The sequence below is a fragment of the Gymnoscopelus braueri genome, assembly GCF_963280865.1.
Source record: "Gymnoscopelus braueri genome assembly, chromosome: 8".
Taxonomy (NCBI): Eukaryota; Metazoa; Chordata; class Actinopteri; order Myctophiformes; family Myctophidae; genus Gymnoscopelus; species Gymnoscopelus braueri.
Window position 1 is genome coordinate 25,847,934 of NC_137609.1, and position 22,493 is coordinate 25,870,426.

The 22,493-nt window shown below is 42.1% G+C and overlaps 2 protein-coding genes across 2 annotated transcripts in view; both read left to right on the forward strand.

The window, feature by feature from the left end:
• rb1 (retinoblastoma 1) overlaps positions 1-13,180 on the forward strand; it is a 32,676-nt gene extending 19,496 nt beyond the window's left edge. Inside the window, exons 18-27 of the mRNA XM_080436467.1 lie at positions 570-685; positions 862-1,031; positions 4,191-4,336; positions 4,862-4,966; positions 5,087-5,200; positions 5,307-5,458; positions 6,149-6,179; positions 6,312-6,454; positions 10,810-10,856; positions 11,620-13,180. Coding sequence (XP_080292593.1) covers positions 570-685; positions 862-1,031; positions 4,191-4,336; positions 4,862-4,966; positions 5,087-5,200; positions 5,307-5,458; positions 6,149-6,179; positions 6,312-6,454; positions 10,810-10,856; positions 11,620-11,684 — 1,089 coding nt within the window. The 3' untranslated portion in view covers positions 11,685-13,180. The remainder of the gene's footprint in view (positions 1-569; positions 686-861; positions 1,032-4,190; positions 4,337-4,861; positions 4,967-5,086; positions 5,201-5,306; positions 5,459-6,148; positions 6,180-6,311; positions 6,455-10,809; positions 10,857-11,619) is intronic.
• A 563-nt stretch (positions 13,181-13,743) lies between these two features.
• LOC308090741 (short transient receptor potential channel 2-like) lies at positions 13,744-22,425 on the forward strand (the record flags this gene model as incomplete). Its single annotated transcript, XM_080436005.1, has 13 exons — positions 13,744-13,758; positions 14,149-14,841; positions 14,947-15,144; positions 16,137-16,301; positions 16,461-16,635; positions 16,758-16,976; positions 17,071-17,233; positions 17,495-17,587; positions 18,867-19,059; positions 19,164-19,291; positions 20,392-20,467; positions 20,694-20,817; positions 21,530-22,425. The coding sequence occupies 13 exons, from the start codon at positions 13,744-13,746 to the stop codon at positions 22,423-22,425; spliced, it is 3,138 nt and encodes a 1,045-aa protein (XP_080292131.1).
• Between the last annotated feature and the right edge of the window lie 68 nt (positions 22,426-22,493).

Below are 22,493 nucleotides of genomic sequence, written 5' to 3' on the forward strand. Positions count from 1 at the left end.
CGCATTTTGTCGGTGGGCATAGTGACCATCTCTATTGAAATGTTGCTTGACTTGTGGCTAACGAAATCATGTGCATTGCTTAGTTTGTCACTATCGCTTCTGTCTCTAATTTAGAGGGATTTTTAGAGGGAAAATCACATGTTTTAGTCAATATAGGTAGCTACTTGAGCACACCCTCTACCTGACTGTATAATCATATGATCTAAGACAGGGAGTGCTACTCCTTACATCAACAAATGTGAAGTCCAAAAGGTATTGTTAGTCATGTGTTTACATGTAGCCACTGGATCTTGGGTTTCATAGAGATGTAAATATTAAGGGCGCATTTGTAAATTATCTGAGCAGTGAATTCCTGGAATGTTGTTAGCCTGCCATGTTCCTTGTTGTTGAATCTGGGTCTAGGAACAGTTCAAGTATAGACAACACAAACCATGTGCCCTCGATCAACCTCCTCAGTTGTCTCAAATCATATCTCCCCAATCAGTTTCCATATTGTGTATTAGGTGCACTTAAAGAATTTTTGTGACAGATGTTAAATGTGACCAATGTTGGTAATTTCTTTTCCACAGGACTCCCCTCTGTTTGAACTGCTGAGACAGGCACAGGAGGAAGGGCCAGCAGAACAGGTTGAGCCCCCTGCCACCTTTAACCAACCTCTTCAGCACAACCACACTGCAGCTGACTTGTGAGTCCACCGTTCCACACCATTATACATAACATGTCACGCTTGTACATGCAACAAAGTCTGTAAAAGAGGCACTACAACATTGCACATTTTCATTTTCAAATGGTTGTGGCTTGTCTGCTTACTAATAACTCACACTTTAAGTGCTCATTGGATTCTTTCTCTTGCCCGTACAGATACCTTTCCCCCATTCGTCCAAGCCACTATCCCGTCGCTCCTCCTGAGTTTCCGACTCTGCCCAGTTCTCAATCTGCCTCTCAGGTTTCTACCCAACCTGCCTCCCAGGTGGCCAGCCAGACCCCCCGACACCCTAGATCTAACTCGCTCAGCCTCTTCTACAAAAAGTGTAAGCCTCTGCTTGGGTTCTCATCACTAGTTTGCTGTCGACTTGGTTGACATCATTGTATTGAACAAATGGGTTTGTTAGTTGTTTTCAGTTTGCTCTGTGTCCTGACACCTTTCATTTAACATAACTGATGTTAAACCGATGTTTAACATAACTGACATAACCTATGATAACCATCCAACTTTCATTTTCAAAACCGATATGTAGACAAGTGAAATATTATCATTGCCCCCTTCACTTCACTATGGCCATAAATGTTCATAAAAACTCTAAGCGGTTCTCCGCTGCAGTCTGTGATTGACTCTCTGTGCTATAATGTAATTCAAATATTTAAATTTAATTGAAAGCAAACATATATTGCAATGAATACATTTATGGAGATGTGAAGGATGATGTGGGAAAAATATGTTGGCTTAATTCAAAATATGAATCCATGACACGATTCTCACGAGTTTTAAGTATGAGTCAACTACCCAGGGTATGAGTCAACTACCCAGGGTTGTGGTCTTTAACCACAGAGTGGCTGTTTAAAAGTTGTTGAAATCCCCAGTTTCATTTCCCCTTTGTCCATCCCACTAGTTTCTTAGACATTTTCAAGTGGTGTCGGTGTAAAATTAGCGTTGAGAGCAGTAGCTCTCTATATTTCTATTTCCATACTCACCACCAAGCAGTAATTTTACCTAACACTATGAAACATCCAATGATCCAATGAAGTGCCTGAACATCTGCAATATTATTGTCTTATCTGTTACCACCTCAAAAAACAGCGAAACCAAGTATAAATAAGGCATAACCCTGGTAAAGTCAAGCCCTACAGTAATAAACAGACAATCATTTATATTTAAACCTATATATTTAGTTGACTGGGGTCCTCCAGGGTTATATTAAGTCTGCGAGTATTTCTCTCTCTACCAAATCTCTTCACCGAAAAATCAGATCTACAAGCTTACAACACGTCTTGTTGTGAAACGTTGTGAGCCTGTAGATCTGCTATTTTCACAGACTAGGAATGCTTGGGTTCAAGTGGTTAAGATGAAAGAGTATTTGAATTGGTCAAATTAGCAATAGAATGCATGTTCAGAAGTATAAAACCCTAATGGTCTTCAATATTTCATAAAAAACAAAGGTTATAGCTTATGCTAATTCTTGAACTGGTTGGCTGTTTGTAGAACTGCAGGAACACATTATCATTATTGAACATTTAGAACGATAATATCAAAACATCATAATATTTTACATTTTGTGCTATTAGTTTAGGAAAGTTTAGGAAAGATTCTTAAAGAATGTTTTTATTTTATTTTATTTTTTTATTATATATCTTTTATTGGTGAAACAGGTGGTACAGAGAAAGAAAGGATGGTTAACGGTGTTAACATATCACCATGATTCTTTTTTTTGCTTTTATGGGACATGACAAGACCAGGGACAACAAAAGACTAACCAAAACAAAAACAAAAAACAAAACAAAACAGTACAAAGTTTTACGCAGACAAAACAGAAGTAGATATACATATATATACACGTATACACGTATATATACATATATATATACATACTCACATACCGGTGTATAGGGACGTGAGGGTGTTTATGAATGAGATAAGTGGTTGCCATCTGTCATAAAAAGTGGCAGTTGAGCCTCTTAGAGAGTATTTTACCTTTTCCGATGATAGGAATGACATTAAGTCCTTGAGCCAGGAAGTGGTGGATGGTGGGTTTGAGCCTTTCCAGTGCAGGAGGATACGTCTACGGGCAATGAGTGAGGCAAAGGCTAGAACGTCTAGTTCCTTCCTGGAGAAACCAGCAAGTGTGTGGGGCACCCCAAAGATGGCTACCAAGGGGCAAGGGTCTAGGTTGATATTTAGGGCTTTGCCTAGCGTGTCGAAGAAACAAGACCAGAACTCGGCCAGCTTGGGACAGGAGAAGAACATGTGGGTATGGTTGGCAGGTGACAAGCCACACCTGTCACAGGCGTCGCTCGTTCCTGGGAAAAGGTTGCTTAGTTTGGCTTTTGTAAAATGAACCCTGTGCAAGATTTTGAACTGGATTAGGCTTAAGCGAGCACATGAGGATGTATTATTGACCCTGAAGACTGCCTCTTCCCACTGTACATCTGCCAGGTCAAACTCAAGCTCCGTTTCCCATTTACCTCTGACCCCCACGAGCGATAACACTTTCAGTGATGATATGATGTCGTATAGGGTCGAGATCCCGCCTTGTGCTTTTGGAAGAGAAAGTATTTGACTAACCGCTGACCCTGTTGGGGACTGGGGAAAGGGTGTAAAGTGGGTATGGGCGTAGTCGCAAGCCTGAAAGTAATGAAACAGGTGGGAGTGGGGTAAATTAAACTTGGTGCGGAGAGCTTCGAAGGAGGCAAGAGAAACAGGTCAAACCTCTCTCTCTCCATAGGTTGAAGGCTGCGTCTGAGCTGGAGGGTTTAAACAGATGGTTGTTGCAAATCGGGCTGTATGACGAGGCTGTCTGAAGCCTAAAGTGTTTTCTGAACTGGTTCCAGATTTTAAGAGTAGCGAGTACAACTGGGTTTTTTATATAGTCAGGGCAGCGAGAGGTGAGAGGGGCACAGACGAGCACTATCAAAGAATGTTTTAAGAAGAGTAAAGAAGAGTTTTAAAAATCTTTAAAATACAAATACTATGTATAATGCTTATTAAGGTAAACATTTGTATTATGAATTGTGAGTGAATTATATTCACCAATGAGAATCAGCTGTACATTATCACATAGCTATATATGTCACTTCCTGTTTGATGTATTCTAGTTTGAAACGCTGAGGAAGGCCGACGTGCCGAAATGCGTCCGTTTATCTAGATAGACTGTCTGCTGCGGCTGTTCATCTAAAATAAATCAAGAATATAACTGAAGAGAGTGCGGTTAATCCTTTAATGTATGTATCCTCAAGAATCTGCACCCAGTTAAACTCAAGAGACTGCTCCTCAAGACTCCCCTTGAGTAGAGCACGCCTTCTCCTGACGGTATTATCCAGTAGGAGAGCTGCCTTCATAGCCTCTTGCAGAGCCACACAGTAGAAACATGCTTAAAAAGTGTTTCAACAGTAGTTATTATGGTGGAAGAAGCACTACTGTAGGTCCTGAAGTTATTGTGTCTCATTGTTTCTCTTGTGTTTCCATCTACCTGTAGTGTACCGACTGGCCTACATGAGGCTTAAAATGCTGTGCTCCTACTTGCTGTCCTCTCATCCTGAACTGGAGCCCATCATGTGGACATTGTTCCAACACACGCTGCAGCATGAATATGAACTCATGAAAGACCGCCACCTTGACCAGGTAACCAGAACCACTCCTAACCTTCATATCGTCGCGGTCGGGCAGAAACGTTTTACCATCTTATCTTTCTACGTTTTTTCATGAATTAATGTTATTGGTCATCTTTAATCCTATTTTATACATTGCCGTACAAAATAGCCAAATTAGCCGATCTACACGCTCGTTGTGATACATTGCGAGTTTGTAGATCAGCTTTTTTTTTTTTTTTACATCTACTGTATAATGACATGCCTACAAATTCTGTCTGGATTTTATAAATATTTAACCCATGAAAAGTATGAACAAGAGCTTGTTACTAAATAATACCTACATTGGATCCATTGTAACACAGTTATTTTTTACTTTCTTGAAAAGTACCGGTTTTAGACATACATGACTTTTGCCCGACAGCAAGGATATGCCGTTTAAAAGAAATCTGTATACATAATCTATATTTTGGCTTCTCACTTTCTTTCTCTTTCCCTTCCTCCTTCTCTCCCTCCGTTACCACCATTTCCCTAACCACTGTTCCTCCTGTTCTTCTAGTTGATGATGTCAGCCATGTACGCCATCTGTAAAGTGAAGAACGTGGACCTGCGCTTCAAGACCATCGTCACGGCTTACAAGAACATGCCTAACACCCATCAGGAGGTGAGGCAATGATTGAACCATGACTTACCCCACAGGCTGGGAGGTATTCTTTGCACTTAAGAATCAAATAGATGTGTGTGAAAGTCGTTTGACCGTGTCGACATAATGTCTCTGTTGCAGACCTTTAAGCATGTGTTGATCTCCGAGGGCCACTACGACTCCATCATCGTCTTCTACAACCAGGTGTTCATGCAAAAGCTGAAAACCAACATCCTGCAGTACGCTTCCACCAGGGTGAGAGAATATGAGAAACCAAGTGACCATGATAATAATTGTACTAATATGAAGACAAAGTCGGAATAAAATTAATCAACATTATATCCTTGTTTTGTTGTTCTAGCCCCCTACCCTCTCTCCAATCCCACAAATACCACGGAGCCCCTATAATAAGTTCCCCAGTTCCCCTCTACGTGTGCCCGGAAGCAATAATGTGTACATCTCCCCCATGAAAAGCCCACGCATGTCCCCAGGGATCATGACGCCTCGCTCCAGGTCAGTACATCACGTTTTTTTTCCTTCCCCTTTTCTCTCCAATTTAAAGATTTGTTTTTTTGGGGCTTTTTTATGCCTTTATTCATAGAACATTAAATTGACAGGAAATGGGGAGAGAGATGGGGAGTGACACACAGCAAGGGTCGTCGGGATCGGGACTCGAACCCGCGACACGCTGTCAGGCTGGCGTTGCAGCCTATGGTGCCTGGACCGCCACGCTGCGGCCCAGGCCAAGAGTTTCTCTCCAATTTAGTCGTTATGACAATTGATTCCTCCCCACACACATTTCTGTGTGTTGTCACTGCTGTTGTATACTACTGGCTCACCTGCCAGTGAGAACCCCCCACCGGGAGGACTCAGAGCCTTTGTCCTACTCCTCCTGCTCAACACTCCCCGCTGACAGGTGCCGGCCCAGCCCGTAGGAGTATGTGTAGTACAAATATCACCCTCCCCGCCCGGCTTCCCTCCCCCCAAACACGGGCCAATTGTGTTCGAATAGACGCTCGACAAAGCCGGTGGATTCGAACCCCCAGACTCCGCGGTGGTGGGCAGCTACTTTACCACTGTGCCACATCACTTTTGAACCCATTGATATAAATACTGCCAATATAATCACAGTAAATTATATCCTCTGAAATTAACTTAATTCCCGGTCATTTTATTAACCAGTGTTTGTTTTTGTCTTTTCAGAATGCTGGTATCGATTGGTGAAACTTTTGGGGTACGTGCCTATTATGTGTATTCTGCAACATACTAAACAACTGCATCCTACAGTTCTTATATTGACCTGCTTTGATAAGACAATCATGTCCTTCCATTGTTTTTCATTTGTGTTTTGTTTTTCCACTTGCAGCTGTCCAATAGGTTCCAGAAGATCAACCAGATGGTGAGCAGCGGTGACCGCTCCTTCAAGAGGAAATTGGACCTTTGCGCCTCCCCCAAGCCCCTGAAAAAGCTACGATTCGACATGGAAGGCCAGGATGAAGCTGATGGCAGGTTGGTTACAAATGGTCTCATGGCTTACCTGCCTGCATGCTCACTGGTGCTTTGTCAGAAGAATCAGTTTTATTGTCACATCACAGGTTTACAAGGTAAAAAAGTGGGTGAAATTCTTTTTTGTACATCGTTCCCATCGCAACGTTAGTTTCCATAGAAAGAAGAGGGGGGGGGAGAAGAAGAGGGTGGGGGGCAAGTGGGAAGGAGATCAAAACAAGAGAGCAACAGAAGGCCAGACAAGTTATCTACATATTTACAAATTACAAAAACTAAACTAAGGTGCCTGAGCATAGCAGCAATGTATTGTATACTGTGCATGTTATACTTATACTGTGCATGATAGACAATGGACGTTAAGGTGCTTAGAGGAAAAGGAGCACAATAAAAAAGTCAGTGCGTTATACAAGGGATTAAGGTGCAAAAGGTCAGTGCGTGTCCACCTAGAGTGGACTGACCCTAGTATAATCCGCAAGTAGCTCCATGAGGGAGTGCAACAAAAAGTCATTTGTACCTGGTGTAGTCCACAGGTGTGTCCGAGGGGGGGCTAAAGTCCAAGTCATTGTCCCTGGTATAATCCACAGGTGTGTTCAGGAAGAGCCAGAAAAGTCTGCGCCGCCTGTTGTCAGGCTGCTGAACAAGGCCTATGCCTCATTCAGGCTTATGCCCCATTCAGCATTCTGACAGCAGCCGGATTGAAACTACACCAGAACCTGGTGGTGGAACTCTTGATACTGCGGTAGAGCCCCTTGCCCGGTCGCGGTCGTTGTAGGGGGTTGAACAGTCTGTGACTTGGGTGGTGCTTGTCCTTGATGATGCGCTTGGCTTTGACCACGCACCGCTTTTTGTACAGTTCCTGGAGCGCTGGGAGCTCGATTCCCATTATCCGCTCTGCCGATCGCACTACTCGTTGTAGGCTGATCTTTTCTCGGGCAGTGCAGTTCCCGTACCAGGCCGTGACACAGCCTGTTAGGATGCCTTCAACAGAACTGTTGTAGTACAGCCTGAGGATGCGACGTCCTACTCCGAGCTTCTTCAGGCGGCGGAGCCAGTACAATCGCTGCTGAGCCTTTTTCCTCACGTGTGTGGAGTGCGTCTCCCATTTGAGGTCCTCCTCGATGTGTACTCCGAGGAACTTGAACTCGCTGACCCTTTCCACTGCAGCACCGTCGATGAGGATGGGCGCATGGTCTCTCCGCGGCCTCCTGAAGTCCACGATCAGTTCTTTGGTCTTGTCGACGTTAAGAGAGAGGTTGTTCTCCCGGCACCAGCGTGCCAGTGATTTGATCTCCTCTCTGTAGTCAGACTCGTCGTTGTTGACGATTCGGCCTATCACTGTCGTGTCGTCCGCGTACTTTATGATGGTGTTGGAGACATGTGTGGCTATGCAGTCATACGTGTACAGGGAGTAGAGGAGAGGGCTCAGCACGCATCCCTGGGGTGCTCCGGTGTTGAGGGTCAGGGGGTCGGATGTGATGCTGCCCATTCTCACCACCTGATGTCGGTTGGACAAGAAGTCCTGTATCCAGTCGCACATGCTTGGGTGTAGCCCTAGGTCTCTGAGCTTTTTGTCAAGTATTGCTGGGACAATGGTGTTGAATGCTGAGCTGTAGTCCACGAACAGCATACGTACATATTTGTCCTTCAGCAGCTTGTTGTCCATGTGCGAGAGGACGGTGTGGAGAGCCATGGCAATAGCGTCGTCGGTGGATCTGTTTTTGCGGTATGCATACTGCCACAGATCCAGCGAGGCAGGTAGCGTGGAGCTGATGTATTCCCTCACCAGTTTCTCGAAACACTTGCTGACGATCGGGGTGAGAGCAACAGGTCTCCAGTCGTTCAGGCATGTCACTTTTTGGGAATGGGCACAATGGTTGACATTTTGAACCCTGCAGGGACCACAGCCAGGGAGAGGGAGAGGTTAAAGATGTCAGCGAAGACACCCGCCAGCTGGTCTGCACATGTCTTAAGGACCCGGCCTGGAATCCCATCAGGTCCGGCTGCCTTGTGGATGTTGACCCGTGTGAAGGCTGTACGCACTTCTCTCTCCGAGATGGTTAGAGGGTTCTCCTCTGCTGGTGCTGCTGATGGCCCCGCTTGGCTGCCGCGGTTGGAGCTGATCTCAAGCCGGCCGTAGAAAGTGTTCAGTTCGTTGGGGAGGGAGGCAGGCGGGTTCACCTCGCTTCTGGTTCTTGTTTTGCAGTCTGTCAAGGTGTGTACCGCCTGCCATGTGCTCCTGATGTCGCCATTGCTGAGTTTGTCTTGCATCTTTTTTGTGTAGGCCTTTTTCGCCTTCCTGATGGCGCTGTTTAGGGCCGCGCGCGTCGTGTTGCGCGTTTCCACGTCGCCAGATTTGAAACCAGCATCCCGTTCATGCAGATGTGCACGTACTCCGCTGTCCATCCATGGTTTCTGATTGGGATAGATCCGAACTGTCTTTTTTGGGACACTGTCATCTATGCACTTACTGATAAAGCCAGTGACTGAGTCTGAGAGTTTGTTGATGTTATTCCCAGCGGAGTTCTTAAACATCCCCCAGTCAGTCTGGTAGAAGCAGGATTGTAGCATAGCGTCTGTGTCCTCAGACCAGATTCGGATTTCCTTCTCAACGACCGGCTCCCTTTTTAGCCTCTGTTTGTAGGCAGGTAGCAGCTGGATGGCGTCGTGGTCAGAGCTTCCTAGCGGTGGGCGGCGGAGAGCTTTGTATCCATCCTTGAAGGGCGTGTAGCAGTGGTCAAGAATATTGTCACCACGGGTACTGCAGGCGACATGCTGGTGGAATTTGGGAAAGACCTTTTTTAAGTCTGTCCGATTGAAGTCGCCTAGGCAGATGACTGCGCAGTCCGGGTGGCGATTTTCTTGTGCACTGATCGCCTGGTGTAATTCCCTCATAGCTGTGTCCTTATTAGCTCCAGGATGAATGTAAACAACGGCTACAATCACAATGCTGAAGTCGCGTGGTAGGTAGAAAGGACGGCAGGCTATGATTAAAAGTTCAAGGTCTGGTGAGCAGTGACTATCTAGGATTTTAACATCTTTGCACCAGTTGTTGTTGATCAAGGCACAAACTCCCCCCCCACGTTGCTTGTGATGTGGTCTTCATTGTTGTTTATGGAACAACACTCCCCAGTTCTTTTCCGCAAAGTATTGTTATGTGTACAGAGCGGTACAGTGACTGTGAATGATAAATAGGTCATTATTTTTGGTTCTATGCACCTAACACTTGTACAACCTTGGCTACTATATTTATAATAATAATAATTATTATTATACATTTATAAAGCACTTATTAAAGCAGTCACAAAGTGCTCTTCATGAAACAAAAAATAATATAAATAATATAAATAAAATAAAATAGAAAGTAAGAAAATAAAAACTCCTCAGGCTTGTCTTTGAAGAGTGGAGGTGTTCTGACAGCACAGTCAACTCAACTCGAGTAAGCTCATAAGGGTTAAATGTAGTAATTAGGGGCCAGGCCATGAAGTGCCTTAAAAGTAATCAGTAAAATAAGTGTAGAAAAGTTAAAATAGGAGTATTATGTTCTCTTATCCTTATAATATTTAGTTAAAGGTATAGCAGCAGCATTCTGTAGAATTTGGAGCCATTAAGGGGTTTCTTTGCTTAAATAGTTACTAGGGACCTCAAGAGATACCAGGTGTATCTTAGTCTGCCTGGAGATCCCGCCTCCAGGTGTTTTTTGGTCGACCTTTTTTTTCTTTTTTCTTAAGACATGTTAAACACCATTGCAATAGTCAGGGTGCGAAAAAATAAAAGTCTGTATGAAAACTCAAAATGTATCTGCCCCTGGAGATATTCCTTAAGTGATAATGAAGGTCTGAATGAATGTGGCTCTCAAAGTTTAGGCTGTGATCAAATAACACACCAATTTTTTGGCAACAGACCTGACATTGTTCAATAAAGAACCAAGTAATGACTAAATTTGAGAATTCAAGTGATCTGGGCCAGAATTTCATGTCTTGTTTCCAGTCTTCAATATCTCCCAGACAATTAATTAAACGGGACACATTTGTATGGTTATTGGGCTTCACTGGAAGATACAATTGTATATTGTCTGCAATGCATAACATTGGTGTCTATGTATAATATTGCCACGGGAAAGCAACTTCTGTATAAAGAAATGTAACCTTGGGGCACTCCACAAGTTAGAGTGGCGGAAGTGGAAACCTGGTCACTGAGTTACATTAAAGAAAACTTCTTATTTTTTTTTACTCTGTGCCCACATTATTGTACATGCAGAAATTCTCATTCTCAAGAGGTTTATGTTAGTGAAGTAAAATAATGTTTATATATTATTATATATACTGTATTGCTGACTTATTATTTATTTATTTTTACAGCAAAACTGGTGGAGATTCTACAATGAACAAGAAGCTTGCAGAGATTAGTAAGTGAAAACTGTCTTAGAGATAAAGAACTCTAGTTTTAGGGTGGTAAACTGGTGCCCTCTGCTGGGAACTGCTGTACCCAGTGCAGTGTTTTGTGAGCTGCTGTTCCTCAACTCCAACTTTATTTATAGAGCACATTTACAACGTCCAAAGATTAAAACAAGAACACTTAAATCCTAATGTAGGTGTATCAGCAATATTCCACTGACAATGTGCATGTTGGATGACTAATGCCTATTACAAACATCTAACCCTCTAACCATCTAACCACCTAGATTGGTTAGGGCACACAGACCTACAGTATAGTTATCAGAATAAAATAAATGTATTTGTTTTTGTGTGGTGGGTTGTCCTAGTACCATTGCATGTAGTAATAGTAGCTGTGCAAAAAGCCTGAAACCAATTCATAGTATTTGCATTATTTTGGGTGCAACTGCATCCTCTTTAGAGGTAGGTACAAGCATGATTCCTTAAGTTCAAGTTTGAGTGTCAACATAAATGAAACGTCAAACTTGACTCCTATGTGAACACTTGAAGTAAAATGGCATGGTTCTACATTAATGTACTGATTCTGCTGCTGTGTCACGGTTTCAAACCCATAAATTCCGCTGTTGATAAACACTGTCATTACCACCATCAAACTAGAGGCCATAATTTGATCTTAATCTAATTTCTGTCACTAGCACCATTATGGTCTGTCCTTTGGATGTACGTCTAGGGACATCTGTATGTCTAATTTAACGATGATATATTTTCAATTAGGTTCCACTCGAAGTCGCATGCAGGAGCAGAAAATGAAAGAGGACGCTGAATCGAGGAAGGAGTGACCTTGTCCTCACTGACCTGACATTCACAGTACTGTTTACCACAACATAAACCCTGGTTTCTTTGTGTCTTCCCATGAAGTGAAGTGAAAAAATAGGAAGAAAAAAAAAATTTGGTGTAGATTTTAGTTAAAACTTGAAGTGTTTCTGTGAGCAATTTTCTTTTGCAGAGCAATATGTGTATATAGAGAACTGTTTTGTTTATGCATAATCACACAGTACATACTCATACAGTGTTTTAATTGAGCAAGGCTTTTTGTTTTTTTTACCATTCATTCATTGGATTTGCGGTGTTGGAGTTTCCATGGCTGACCATGTTTTAGATTAACTTTAATTTGTGAATATTATGTGAGAAATTATTTTCACTTATTTCAGGAATGTTCTCTTGCTCTGTTTGTTCTTTTATCATAGTCATCCCTCTTGTGTCGTTGGAACTGCTGACTTACCGGTTTTTGACTGGCATAATAACTAATCTCAAATGTTCCAGTCATGATTATGTTCCTCAAAGTACATCACCTATCAGGCTCTGTTGGTGATGATGTACTCTTCAAATCAGTTTATCTTTAGTGTGATATTTCACTTTGGAAGAATGTTCTCATTTTAAATTGCCTATGTCTGTTGTTCAAGACCAGTCGACCTCCACCACTGTCACTGCTAATGTTTAGGCTTTCGGTAGCCATAACAATAAGCTAAACACTAATCAAAATTAGTGGCTATGATGCTCTAGTGATCTACACTTATCTGTTTGTGGTTGACTGTTCATGAACTCTGTCAGGGACAAAGTCAAAAGTCCTCTTGTAATTTCTTGAATGCATTCTCATTCAGTTAATGCGTTCAGTTACATTGTTATTAGTTATTCACTTTGGTGTAATGTTTATTGTTTTAGTATTCATAACGGACACAAGAAGTCTCCCAGTAACCAGTAAAGTTTCTAACTTATTGGCTAAGTTTACTTAGGTTTTTGTCTAAAATGTGGGTTGGCTGTTGAAACAGTTTTCTTATTTTGTCCATTTGAACAAGAATTTGAAGAAGTGATATTGTAAAAAAGAAGAAAAAGAAACGTAGGTAGTTAAGATATTTTACCAAAGTGAAATATTCCTTTAAATGTGCTTAATATGTAAGAGTTTTAAAATAAATAAAACATGTTCATTTTTATTGAAGTAGCAGTTTGAAGAATGTAATAAATAATTCTTAGGAAATTAATTTTAATTTCTATTTGTCATAGTTATCTGGTACTTGATTGCAGAGGGAGGATGCTACATGCATGTTGTTTTTTTGCTAATCCACAACAACAGGCCCAGTTATTTTCTTTTGCTATCGCCTACATGCAGACCATATTTGGGATTTATTAGTTGATGAGTTGAAAATCACGAATCTCATCAGTTGGAAGTTGTGAAAGATACAGCATTCACTATAACTTCAATAATATTTTACCTGTGTTGTTGCCTAACTTTATATTTGTAAATAAAATGTGAAACCCAATGCTTTATGTGTTTCATATCAGCTGTCATTGATGTCTTACTGTTATACTGCTGTTGTAGTTCTTTGATTGTGAATGCAGTCCAACAGAAGTCCTAATCTAAGCTTGGTGTTCCAACAGAGGCTATGGGCAATGTGCATCACTTGTGCTGGCCCGAACAAACCTGAAAGATTTAAAATAGTGCCCGCTCCTTGTTTATTTCACCATTGTGAAATAAAACGTATTTCCCAACTCCTCTGGGGAATAACGGCAGCTGCTGCTGAGATGGTAACAGCTACCTTAATTGTATCGTCAAGTGTTTCCTTTGGGAAGGGCAGAGATGAATCCTGTTTGAGTTGAGGGGCCAGGCCAAGCGTGAAACACACGGTTACATTTTAATTGGCCCTGGCCCCTGGGATTGACTATGTGTTATTTGGTTTGTGGGTGTGATTCCATTGTCTGAACAGTCAGCGACTAGCGCATGAACACAGTGCTCCATAGTGTTTAGTTGGTGATAACCCGCTGATAGTTTCATCTGCTCAGCTGAGTGATGCTGTTTTAAGTTTAGGAAAACAACACTCGGATCTGTACTGTTAATTGTCAATGGAAAACCTATCGGTAAGCATATTTATTTATACAATACCATTAATTGATATTGATGAGCTATGCTTTTGTCATAATCTGCATATCCAGCATATTCCAGCAGTTTTTTTTAATGAATGAGTAAGTACTTACATTTTAAATGAATAACTCAGGAATTAATGACATTCATTTATAGTTTTCCTTATATATCAAATATATATTAGAATGTCATAAAATGCATCACTTGATTATGCCCAATGTTTCACCTTTGATTACCAATAAAATTGAGATTTTGTACATGTCATTTGTTAACAACAATGACTTACTTTCATTGGAAGTTGCCGTTAATATCAAATGTTCAATTTGTTGATTCAATGTGACAGTAGACACAAAATATTGTCCTTTGTGCTTCCTTGTTATTTCCAGCCAGAAGAATGGCGCGAGATTGTGAACAAGAAGATGATGTTCCCTCCGGAACTCATCATCGCCATCCAGGAAGGGAAAGTGGATAGGATCGGTATACTGCTGCAGACTGGTGATGGCATCATCCGCCAGCTGGATGACTCTGAAGACCGACTATGGAGGGAGGCACTCAACCTGTCCATCCGTCTGGGCATCGAGGATGCCATGGTTGCACTCCTGCAGGGGGTCAAGTTTGACTTCCGTCAGATCCACGAAGCACTGCTAGTTGCTGTAGACACCAATCAGCCCAGAGTGGTAAAGCGTCTGCTGGACCGACTAGACCTGGAGAAAGGCAACAAGGTGGATGTGCGGTCCTTCTCTCTGGCTATCTTTGACAGCTCTATTGACAATTCCCAGTTTGCCCCTGGGGTGACCCCTCTGACCTTAGCCTGCCAGAAGGACCTGTATGAGATAGTCACCATGCTCACCAAAAAAGGCCACTCCATCCCATTGCCACACAAGATCTCCTGTGACTGTCTGGAGTGTCGAAATGGCCGGCAGTACGATCTGCTAAAATTCTCTTTATCCCGCATCAACACCTACCGTGGCATCGCCAGCCGTGCCTATCTGTGCATCACGTCTGAAGACGCCATGCTCAATGCTTTTACCCTCAGCAAGGAGCTGCGCATGCTCGCCAAGAAGGAACCAGAGTTTAAGGTCTGACATTGTTTTAAAAACCTGTTTCCTTGCATGGATTGAGTTTTGGGCATTTAGAAATACTGTGAGTATTTGATGATTATGTTGTGGTACCTCTTTCCTAAGCCTGAATATCTGGCCCTGGAGCTGGTCTGCGAGGAGTTCGCTGTGGAATTGCTGGGAATGTGTCGCAACCAGAGTGAGGTGACAACCATTCTGAACAGCTATGGGCTCACAAGCGACGATGCTGTGGAGCAGGCTTTTGAAAAGGGTATACCCACCCTGTCACGTCTTCGACTTGCTGTGAAATACAACCACAAGCAGGTAGAAAGAAATATTAAGTATATATGAAGTGTATATTAAGAAACCACAAAGCAAATGTCGACATACATTTTTTAATTAAAATAAATAAATAAAAAAAAAAAAACTTTATTTATATAGCACCTCTCAAAACTGGGTTACAAAGTGCTTCACAAAGAAAACAAGAAAAGAAAACGGTAACAAAAAATTATTAAAAACAATGCAGAAAACAATGCAGGAATGCACAGGTACAAATCACTTTCATACCGGTGCAAAAACCAGCGGAGATAGACTAGTATAATTGACTAGGAGTGGGGATTAAAAGCTAATCTATAAAAATGGGTTTTAAGGAGGGATTTAAACCGAGGGACAGACTCAGTGAGCCTGATCTCCAGGGGTAGGGCATTCCAAAGAGTAGGGGCCCTGAAGGCGAAGGCCATGCAACCTTTTGAATTTAACTGACCTTCTGGAATGGCCAGGAGTGCTTGGTTTGAGGATCTCAAAAAAGGGACCTGGAAGCGCGAACACTACCCGCACCAACATTGTAATATATCCCTCCGTTGTTGATATAAGATGTCAATTTGTCCTCAAATTTGTCCTTGACCTTGATGGTTACCGTGGCCTTTATTGTTTATTATCTTTTGTCAAAAAGTTTCATGTCTTTGGAGCAGCCTACTGATCATTACCACTAACTTTCATGAAAATCTGTCTATCTCATCATGATTGTGACCTTGACCGTTGACCCTTTTCACCTTAAAGTTAATCATCAGTAAGGTACCCCACCTTACTGATTATTCCCACCAAGTTTAATGAAAATCTGCCCATCTGTTCTCAATTTCTCTCTCTCTCTCTCTCTCACACGCACACACACAGACACACACACTGCACACACGCGCATGTACAGATGCCACTGGTTACAGTACCCTGCCACACATGCATGGAGGCAGAGGAATATAGTCTGGTGACTTCATCGCTCCTGTGCTTTTGGTTGTGTGACTGCATGTTTTTGTCTGCAGTTTGTGGCCCATCCGATCTGCCAGCAGGTGTTATCATCTATCTGGTGTGGAAACCTGTCAGGCTGGAGGGGCAGTAGAACTGCCTGGAAGCTGCTGGTCTCTTTGGGAATCTTTTTCTTCATGCCTCTCCTCTCCCTCATCTACTGGATAGCACCCAAGTCAAAGGTCATGAAACAGTACCATTTTGGTGATGGCTTGTTTGTTTAGAACAGTTGCTCTTTTTCTTGTGTATTTCCTAGTGAGCTGTGATACAGGGGGTATTAATGCACATTGCATACGTTACCGTTGACAGTGTTCCTCAACCTTGATGTTTTTGTTCACCAGATGGGAAAGATACTTAAGATTCCTGTAATCAAGTTCCTCCTTCACGCTGCGTCTTACTTGTGGTTTCTCACCACATTACTCGGAGAGTCGATAACCATGGAAATATATCGAGACAAATTCGCTTCACGTGAGCAGAACATCCTGCACAGCTCATTCCACATGGTGTGGGTTGTTGGTAGGCAAATCTCTTTCTACTGTAATACCTTCCTACTATTTGTGTCCATAGACCATATTCACGCAGCAACCATTTTTCTCTTATATCATACTATGACGTTGTGCCATGATGTCACTATGTAGGATTCTTCTGGTACGAGTGCAAGGAGGTGTTTCTTGAAGGGCTGCGAAGTTACTTCTGGGACTGGTGGAACTGCTTGGACGTGTTGGTGCTCAGCATGTACATCGCCTCCTTTACATTACGTGTGCTCATCATGCTCAAAGGTCACTTCCTCTGCCTGGCTCCTCTGGCTCCTAATATGACAGCATTATATGACGACTGCATCTATTTCACTCAAACTGGTGAGAATAGATTTAATGGGTTTATCCGGCTACCTCGCTATGGCTTTGGAAAGTCACTGTATGTGAATGGGTCTCATGTGATGCTGTGTTGTAGGGCGTGAGGAGTGGTTTCAGGAAGACCCTCAACTCATAGCAGAGGTTTTGTTTGCTGTGACCAGCATGCTGAGCTTCACCCGTCTGGCATACATCCTGCCTGCCCATGAGTCTCTGGGGACGCTGCAGATCTCCATAGGGAAGATGATTGACGACATGATGAGGTGAGAGACCCGGCTTAACGGCAATGTAAAGGTTTTGTGCTATTCCCTTTAATATCAGACAGAAGAAACACTGTATGATGAATAAATAAACACACACACTGGACAGTGACTCATAGAGGTATGATACTACTGTATAATATTGCACAGTAAAATGTTCATTTAACGAATGAGAGTAAATAAAGAATAAAAGGAAGATTACTGTTTTACTCTCACAGTTACAGTAAATGGGGGGAAAAAACTACAACCTTTCTTTTCATTCAGATTCATGTTCATTCTGATGATCATTGGAACAGCCTTCCTCTGTGGTATCAACAATATCTATGTTCCGTATGTCATCTCTCCACGACTTGGCAGGTAAGAGAGGTTCAAGACTCAATTATTCAAAAAGCTATGGCTCTAACTCAAAATGATAAAAACAACATAAATAATAATTACATTATCATCCAAAGCATTTGACCCCCCCCCCCCAAAAAAAAACTAACAACAAACATCACAAAATAGACAATATGGGCAAATATAGGAAAAGTGAAAAAGCATGTTTTTTGACTGCACAAAAAGGTCTTGTTTTGGACATTTTGGAAGCCAATTATAGGAAAACAGTATGGAATATCAAAAGGTTGTTTGACGTTCACTGTCACATAACTGCCGAGATCATGTGTACCTAATTTGGTGAAAATTGTTGCAAACTATAATAATACAAAATCAAGAAATCATGTTTCTGCAACAAAGATTTGTTGCATTTGTGGAAACCCCTAATGGGTCTAAATAAAATCAATATTGGCTTCGGGTTGTGTAGAAGCCCCTCAATATGTGATTCAAATCTGGGGTTGATGTATTCATAATTTAGATTTTTTTTTGTCAAATAGGCTCCTTCCACAGACCTTGGAAGCTAGTTATAGCCAATTGGTATGGAATATAAAAAAATCTGTCAATGTGAAATGAGTGTGGAATATACGGTTGTGTCATGAACCAAAGAATACAGGGACTTTTTTTAATTGTATGGTTCAAGAGCTATTGACCAAAACGTAAAGCAGGCATAGCACCACCATGAGGCCAATTTAAAACTTTTGGGGTGAGGTGACTTCCTTGGCCTACTGGTGCTGATCCGTTCAGTAGTTTCTGAGAGTAGCTCCAGGCGCACGCACGTACAGGGGCGAACGACCGCGGGTGGAGATAATTCTATTCTGTTCAGAATGCTGCCACAGTTGTAGATGATCCTGAATCATTTTCAGTGTTTCAGTTCATTACAGAGAGCTCATTACACACTCCACTGCAGCTGAGAAAATTGTCAGGGCCCACTTTGTCTTGTTTGTTTTGACCAAACACTGATGCCAGTGGGTGTTTTAAGATATAACAAAATTATCATTTAAGAAGCCCGCAAATGTTTACCATACATTTTCTGCAGAAAACAAAACTCAATTTCTTTGTACAAACAGTGTAATGCATTTTAAACTGTTTTTGCATTTAACACCAACTTCCCCCCAAGTACTTCCCCAGGGCGATGGTAGTAAGAATGGGTTCATCATCTGCAACAAGATTAAATAAGGAGTCAACAACTGAAAGAATTCATCATTATTAACAGTTAGATTGATTAACGCTAATCAGGATAATCATTTCAACCCTTCCCATGTAGATTCAACGAGACCTTTCGCTTCCTGTTCTGGACCATGTTTGGCGTCGCCAACCAGGACTATGTGGATATGCCCAGCTATGTGGTGGCAGAGTTTGTGGGCAGGATACTGTATGGCATCTACACCCTTGTCATCGTGATCGTCCTGCTCAACATGCTTATTGCTATGATCACCAACTCTTTCCAAAAGATCGAGGTGAGGTGGTAGATGGCGTTAATCCAGTGGCACAACCTTGTCTGATATTGCACACAAGGCATTCATGCAGACGGTGTTCACTGTGTTTGTCGTTTTGATCTCAGGATGACGCAGACGTGGAGTGGAAGTTTGCCAGGTCAAAGCTGTATCTGAGTTACTTTCGAAATGGTCTCACTATGCCTGTGCCCTTCAATATTATCCCTTCTCCAAAGGCGTTCTATTACCTCTTACGGTAAGAAATGTTTACAACATTCTCTAGAAATTAATAATTAGAAATCTTTCTGCGGCCAGTTTAATTATCTCCACAAGGAGATAATGCATTTGGCCCTGTGTGTCTGTCTGTGTGTCCGTCTTGCAGACTAGGCTAATCAGTGTAATTTCTTGCGCACACTGTCAGCAGGCCAAGAACCTCAATTTTCGATATTTTTTTTTAATTGAACTAGTTGAACTACAGTATGTCACTTTTTTTTATTAACCACTTGAACCCTGTCCCTTTCATATTAGGCAATAAAATGGCTAAAATAGGTGAACATTCAGAAAAAATAACCGATCTAAAAGCTCAAAGCGCATTGCAATGTGATGCATTGTGAGCTCGGAGATTGGCTATTTTTGACCAAGAGATTTGGTGTAGAGGGAAAAAGCAGGGGGCCAAGGATACAGCCCGGGGATGAAATTGGTTCCCTGACCTGAAAATGTATTATCTGTTTAATAAAGAGCTGGACAGACAGGAACATCCCTGTTACTGAAAAAACATTCTATTTCAATATTTACTATCAGTAAATAGCGCTATTTTATAGTGTTTAAATAACACTTAGTTTAACACCGATTTTGAGGAACTTTACTTGAGTATTTCCATTTTTCAATACTAATAATCCACTACATCCCAGATGTAAATATTGTACTTGTTACTACTACAATTATTTGATAGCTTTAGTGACTAGTTACTTTGCAGATTTAGATTATTATTAACAAACATACATGAACCTATTAAGCCCTATTTTATACTTTGGATATTATGATTTACAAGCCCATTGCCCCGTGCCTTTTCATACCACAGGCCCACAACCCCAAAACATTGTCGTCACATGCCCCAGAACAAAAGATGGAGAGATTTTGGCAATGAATGTGTATGAGAGAGAGGGAGGAAGACAATAGAGATTATGTACAACTGTTAATCACAGACCACACTACACTTTCATGGTTGTAGGTAGAAATGTAACTGCACACATCGCTATATCATTAGGTTATGCCTCCTGGTTGAGATTTGTGTTTTACTGAACGCACCGTATTAATTTATATTTGTATTTATTTAATTTATATTTTGTGTTCAAGGGCTATCTTTAAGCGAATATGCTGTTGCTGTAAATGCAAGTCGTCGGTGCCAGATTATCCCCCTATAGCTTCCATGGTAAGTGTTTTTTTGTTGTTGCTCAAATACAATGTGTAATGAATGCTAAAATTATATTTCCTTTTTTCGATAAACGCTTCTACTCCCCAACTAAATGAATTAGGAACAAAATAGACCCTTATGGTTGTGGGGCTCTGTGGCATAATGCATACCAAACTGGGGTCCTTGAAATTAAAAAGGTTTGAGAATCACTGTTTTATATTATCTGTCATATTACTGTATTCAGGGCGGTGCCGGTGAATGCGGTCCTGATGAAAGCCAGGCTACATTCCGGCAGCAGGTGGTCGGGGCTCTGGTTCAGCGCTACATTGAATCAGCGCGCCGTGAGTTTGAGGAGACCAAAAGAAAAGGTATATGATTATAACCTCTGTAATGTGTATAAAAAACATTACAGTTATACATAATGTAAAAATGTCCTCGGTCAATAAAACACCCGTATTTCCAGTACAACAGCAGTGCATGAAAGACATAATAGATAGACTGTAGATTGAAAACTATTATTTATGTGTTTTGAGGTCAAGGGTTCACACCACAGGCTGCGTTGTCACCTTTTGTGTCCAACACAGTCATAGTAATACAGCAGGGGTCTTCAACAGGGGGTCCGGGACCCCTAGGGGGTCCTCAGAGTTACTACAGGGGGTTTCCAAATCTTTGTGTGATAGGACCTTTTTCTTTTATTTACATTAACCACTTGAACCCTATATCCCTATATTCTCAGTGTAGATGGAAAAGGAGCAGACCAAGTACGGAGCCTAGGGTCAAGTTTACTAAGTACTGAGAGTTTTAAATGTCTGATAAATACACAGATCACAGTGCTGTCAAACAAGTCTATGAAGCTATCTATGGAAAGGTTTAATCTGCAACACACATTTTATACAATATGTAGTGGGGGTCCCTGCTTCATCTCTTCCTCAGCTAAGGGGTCCTTGACCTGAAAAACGTTGAATACCCATGTAATACAGCATTGTAATACAAAAGGCTGACTTGAATCCTGAACAGCGTTAGAAATAGGAAGACATTCCATCATCAAGTGCTGCATTGTGATTACTATGATTATTTCAGATATTGGCAATCGGATCACAGAGCTGGGCAAAGTGATGGGCAGGCTACACGGTGACATCAAACAGCTGAAGCACACTCTGGTGGGTGAAGGCCACATTGCACGGCAAGGATCCACAAAAGAAGGCTCCTCCATTCTGGGCAAATACATCATGGGTGCAAAAAACAACTTCAGGGGTTTCAGTAAAAGGGGAGAGGAGGCACAATTGCCTCTTCAGCACCATACGGAGGAAGCTGTGTCACATGACAAGCATGTAGATGAAGAACAGGATGTATTAGATGAGAAAACAGAGCAGGTGGATGCAGAGAAGAGGGGGAAGGCTGAAGTGGGCAGAGACAGAGAAGAGGGATCCAAGCAGGTCACAGACGCTGATGTTGTTAGAATGGAAGAAGGCAGGGTAACGGTAGCGGTCGAAGAGCAAAAGGAGAAAGCGGGAAGCATTGAGCCACCTGAAAAACAAAAAAACAGAGACGGTATAGTGAACGAAGAGAGGACAGAAAAAAGTATGGTAACAGATGTAGAGGAAAAGGTTGACGTTAAAGACAAAAGTCAGGGTGAAAGACTCGAAGGTGGGGGTAGAGAAGGTGAACAGGTTTTAGAAGCCAATACGGCAGGTGGAGGTGCGCGTGACAGAAAGGTCAACATAGCAGACGTGACAGAGGAAGAGAAAAGGCTCAAAGACACAGAACTGAAGGAAAAGAAGGTGGAGGGAAGGGGGAAGGCTGATCAAAAGAAGGAGGATACTGTAGCACAGAAGGCTGGTGTGAAGGAGAGCACTGTAACACCAGTAAGCACAAAGGTGGTTCCCTCTCCAACAGGAAGCAGCAGCTCCAAGGACACTGGCTTTGGTTCACAGGAAGGGGAGGGCTCTATTGATGGAAAGCCAGGAAAACCCTGACCTCAACATTTCTCTACTTAAAGGGACACTATCAATCTTTTGATACGCTTTTCCGTTCATAGTTGATC